The sequence below is a fragment of the Chaetura pelagica genome, unplaced genomic scaffold, assembly GCF_000747805.2.
Source record: "Chaetura pelagica isolate M959 unplaced genomic scaffold, ChaPel_1.0 scaffold419, whole genome shotgun sequence".
Taxonomy (NCBI): Eukaryota; Metazoa; Chordata; class Aves; order Apodiformes; family Apodidae; genus Chaetura; species Chaetura pelagica.
Window position 1 is genome coordinate 51254 of NW_009954498.1, and position 4423 is coordinate 55676.

The 4423-nt window shown below is 47.9% G+C and overlaps 1 protein-coding gene across 1 annotated transcript in view; it reads left to right on the forward strand.

Annotated features, from left to right (window-relative positions):
• DTD1 (D-tyrosyl-tRNA deacylase 1) overlaps nt 1–4423 on the forward strand; it is a 30381-nt gene that overhangs the window by 1232 nt on the left and 24726 nt on the right. The window contains 1 exon segment of the mRNA XM_010004626.1: nt 19–61. Within this exon segment, the coding sequence (XP_010002928.1) occupies nt 19–61 (43 nt within the window).

Here is a 4423-nt window from a genome sequence, read left to right on the forward strand (position 1 = left end):
CGGGGTGTCGGTCGGCAGCTGGGCCCGCGGTGCGCCCAGGTGTCCCGGAGCAGCCTGGTTTGTATGAGCAGCAGCGTGGCCAGCAGCGCTGGGGAAGCGGTCATCCCCCTGAGCTTGGGGCTGGTGAGGCCACGCGTTGAATCCTGCGTTCAGTTTTGGGCAACTCGCAACGAAAGATACTGAGGTGCTGGAGTGTATTCCAAGAATGGCAACGAAACTGGTCAAGAGTTTAGGGTGCGAGTCGTGTGGAGTCTCTGGGGTTGCTTAGTCTGGAACAAAGGAAGCTGAGGAGAGGCCTTATTGCTCTCTACAACTACCTGAAAGGGGGTTGTAGCAAGGTGGGTGTTGGGTCTCTTCTCCCTAGTAACAAGTGATAGAACAAGAGGAACTGGGCTTAGGTTGCATGAGGGGAGGTTTAGATTGGATATTAGGAGAACTTTCTTCACTGAAGGGGTTGTCAGGCACTGGAACAGGCTGCCTGGGGAAGTGGTTGAGACATCATCCCTGGAGGTATTTTAAAAATGTGTAGATGTGGTGCCTAAGGACAAGCTTTAGTGGTGTACTGGCAGTGCCAGGTTAACAGTTGCCCTTTATGTTCTTAAAGGTCTTTTTCAACCAAAACAATTGTATGGGATGGGTGACTTGGCAGGGCACACAGGGTGAGCTGGGTACGTGCCCAGTCCATCCAGCAGAGATTCACTCTGAAGGAAAATAAATCCTGTGTTGATGGGAAAAACCTGGGCTTTGTCTCTGATGCACAGGAACAGGGTCTAGACCCTTTCCAACTTGTTGCTTTTATTTGTGCTGTGGGAATGGTTAAAGCTGCACCATATGATATTTAGACAGCACATTAGGAAGCATTTATTTACTGAGAGGGTGGTCAAATGCTGGAACAGGCCCCAAGCCTGTCACTGTTTAAGAGACATTTGGACGTTACTCTTAAGAACATGTTATAACTTTTTGTCAGTCCTGAACAGGTCAGGCAGTTGGACTAGATTTTCACTATGTCCCTTCCAATGGAAATTATTCTATTCTGTTCTATTCATGGTACTCATGATGGACTTCAACCACCCTGATATCTGTCAGAGGGACAACTCTGCAAAACACAAACAAATTTCTTTTCCAAGTAATTGAGGAACCAACAAGGAGAGGTGCTATGCTGGACCTTGCTTTCACCAACAAGGAAGGGCTGTTGAGGGATGCTAAGCTCAAAGGCAGCCTTGGTTGTAGCAATAAGGAAATGGTGGAGTTCAAGATCCTTAGGGCAGCAAGGAGGACTCGCAGTAAGCTTACTACCCTTGACTTAAGGAGGGCAGATTTCAGACTCCTCAGGGATCTGCTCGATAGAGTGTAATGGGTTAACATCCTGAAGGGAAGAGGGGCCCATGAAAGCTGGCTGATCATTGGGAATCACCCTCTCCAGGCCCAAGAATGATGCATCCCAACCAAGAGAAAATCAGGTAAAAACTCCAGGAGGGCAGCATGGATGAACAAGCAGCTCCTAGAAAAGCTCAAACTTAAGAAGGAAGCATACAGAGGGTGGAAGCTAGGGGAGGTACCCTGGGAGTATTACAGAGAAGTTGTCCAACTGCATCCTGGGCTGCATCAAACGAAGTGTGGCCAGCAGGGCAAGGGAGGTGATTCTGCACCTCTACTCTGCTCATTAGAGACTGCAGAGTCTGTTGTTGTACTGTGTACAACTCTGGAGCACTCAGCACAAGAGAGACATGGAGCTGTTGGAGAGTGTCCAGAGAAGGACCACAAAGATGATCTGAGGGCTGAAGCACTTCTGCTATGAAGACAGGCTGAGAGAGTTGGGGCTGTTCAGCCTGGAGAAGAGAAGGCCCTGGTGAGACCTTATAATGTCCTTCCAGTGCCTGAAAGGAGCCTACAGGAAAGCTAGGGAGGGGCTTTTCACCAGAGAGGGTAGTGATAGGACAAGGGGTAATGGTGAAAGAGGGTAGGTTTAGGTTAGACACCAGGAAGACATTCTTCACTGTGAGAATGGTAAGGCACTGGAATAGACCGCCTAGGGAGCTTGTGGATGCCCCCTCCCTGGAAGTGTTTAAGGCCAAGTTTCTTTGTGCAACCTGGTCTAGAGTGAGGTGTCCCTGCTTTTATAGCAGGGAGGTTGGAACCCTAATGATTTTCGAGGTCTTTTCCAACCTTAACCATTCTGAGATTCTGTTCTATTCTATTCTATTCTATTCTATTCTATTCTATTCTATTCTATTCTATTCTATTCTATTCTATTCTATTCTCCTCTTTCTCTTCCTCAGTAGCCTGCTGCTTATTAAGGTGTAGTAATGTGGAGCGAGCTGTAATATGGATAACATGGAAGTTAGTTGTTATTGCTGGTGCTGTAGTACTGATACTAGTGCAGCAAATTATCTTACTTTAGTAAACCATGTTTTCTGTCTACACAGTCACCAGATTTTTGCTATCTATTTTTGAGTTTGAGAAAGAGAAAAAAAAAGAAAACTGAATGCATACATGACTGATGATTTGCCATGATGAAAGGATTAAGCCTTTATTTTTCTATGCTTAATTTTTTTGTCTTTCTCCCTTACCCCCCTTTTCTTTAGAGAATGAAAGTGATCCTGATGAAAAGCAAGGACCCCGCAAGGAAGTTTTCACTAGAGAAACAGCTTTAGGATTTAAAGTGACAACAGTAGTAACATACAAGGAAGTTCAACCTCCTGTTACTCGACTGCTAAGGCGTGTGAAATCATTCTTTTTTCCTGATGATGGCCCTCCTTCCGAAAACTGATACAGAAGCCTGAACTACCTTGGCTGAGAGAGTTGTGCTGATACCTGGTACCAAACTGTTTTTGGAGAAGGTCCTCTTGCATTGCTGAAATGACAGCTCCATCTCAGACACAACTTGGTGGAACTCGCACAACTCGTCTTTTGGGATCGTTGCTGTTCATTGCATATGTATTCACACCATTAAATGCAAAAAATGGGTTGTGAGATGTTAATGAATCTGTGTGCTGTCTGGTGACTCATGTCTGACAATCTGAGCAGGTGGTCATTGCAGCTCTTTTGGGAAGTTGCTTTCCCAGCTGGTGGTGCAGGAAGTACCTGGGTGATCTGTGATTCCCTCCTCAACTAGTCAGTGCTGAAATGGATACTTTCAGAATGATAAGTAAATTGGGAGGGACATTGTGCAATCTTTGAGGTATGAGACTTGTTACCTGTCCTTTAAATAAAAGCTTGCAAGAGATTAATTTCAAGTGCAGAAATATTGCTCTAAGCTGAAAACTTTTCTGAAAAAAAATTTCTGCTTCAGGCCCTCCACTGGGCCCTTGTTTCTGTAGGGGTTCCCCTGATCCTTGTACATACTACCATCTCTTGTAGGGTACTGCCCCTGAGCTACTGTGGCTGTAACTGTCATTCTGTAGGGTTTTCCCTAATCCTTGTGAACACCATCTGCTTTCACAGGAAGCTGCTTCTGGCTGCTCTCTTATGTAGGTGTTTTCCCCAGCTTCTCTCATGGCTGACCCTTGTTGCTAGAGGGGCTTTCTTCCCTTCTCTCTGTCACCATCAGTTCCACTTCTGGAAGGCTGCCTCCACCCCTGCTTTATACAGGGGGCTCTCTCCCAGGCCCTAGAGACCCCAGCCTTTTTATGTACAGACCTTACTTTCTGTAGGGGCTTCCCCCTACCCCTGCAGGCAGTTCTTTGTTTCTATAAGGGCTGCCAGCTGTCCATACAGCCTTTTCTAGGACACCCCTCCTGCCGTGCCACTGGTGCCCGTAAGGTCTCCCTCTAGTCAACTGTAGACACTGCCTTACTGTATGAAACTCTCCAGCCCCTCTGTCCACACACCTCAGCTTCTATAGGATCTTTTATACCATGAGCCATAGCCAATGCACCTGCAGGTCTGCATTACTGTATGAGCTCCTCTGGTCCCTTACAGATACCATCTCCTTTTCTAGAAGGTTTCTCCTAGCCACTAACTTCTGTGGACTCCCTCCTGTGCCCCTTATAGGCATTCCCATAGAGGACACCACTCTAGTTACCTGCATTTGCTCATTTCTGTAGGCATCTCCTCCCCAAGATGCTGTAGGAATCACCTCCCTTCACAGGAAGAGAGCCCTTCTGCACTTCATAAACTCTAGACACCTCGCCATCTTCTGCGCACACCTCCCCCGTTTTCATAGAGGCTTCCTATAGGGAAAGCCACTAGAGGTGCCGCTTGTGCCTGTGCTGCACTGTGCTGTATTGTGCTGTACTGCGCTCTCCTGCCCTATCCCCTGCCCTATCCTGCCCTATCCCCTGCCCTATCCTGCCCTATCCCCTGCCCTATCCCCTGCCCTATCCTGCCCTATCCCCTGCCCTATCCCCTGCCCTCTTCCCCGGCCCGCAGCGCCCTGGCGAGGAGCACGCGACAGGACCTCCCGGCCGCCAGGGGGCGCTGT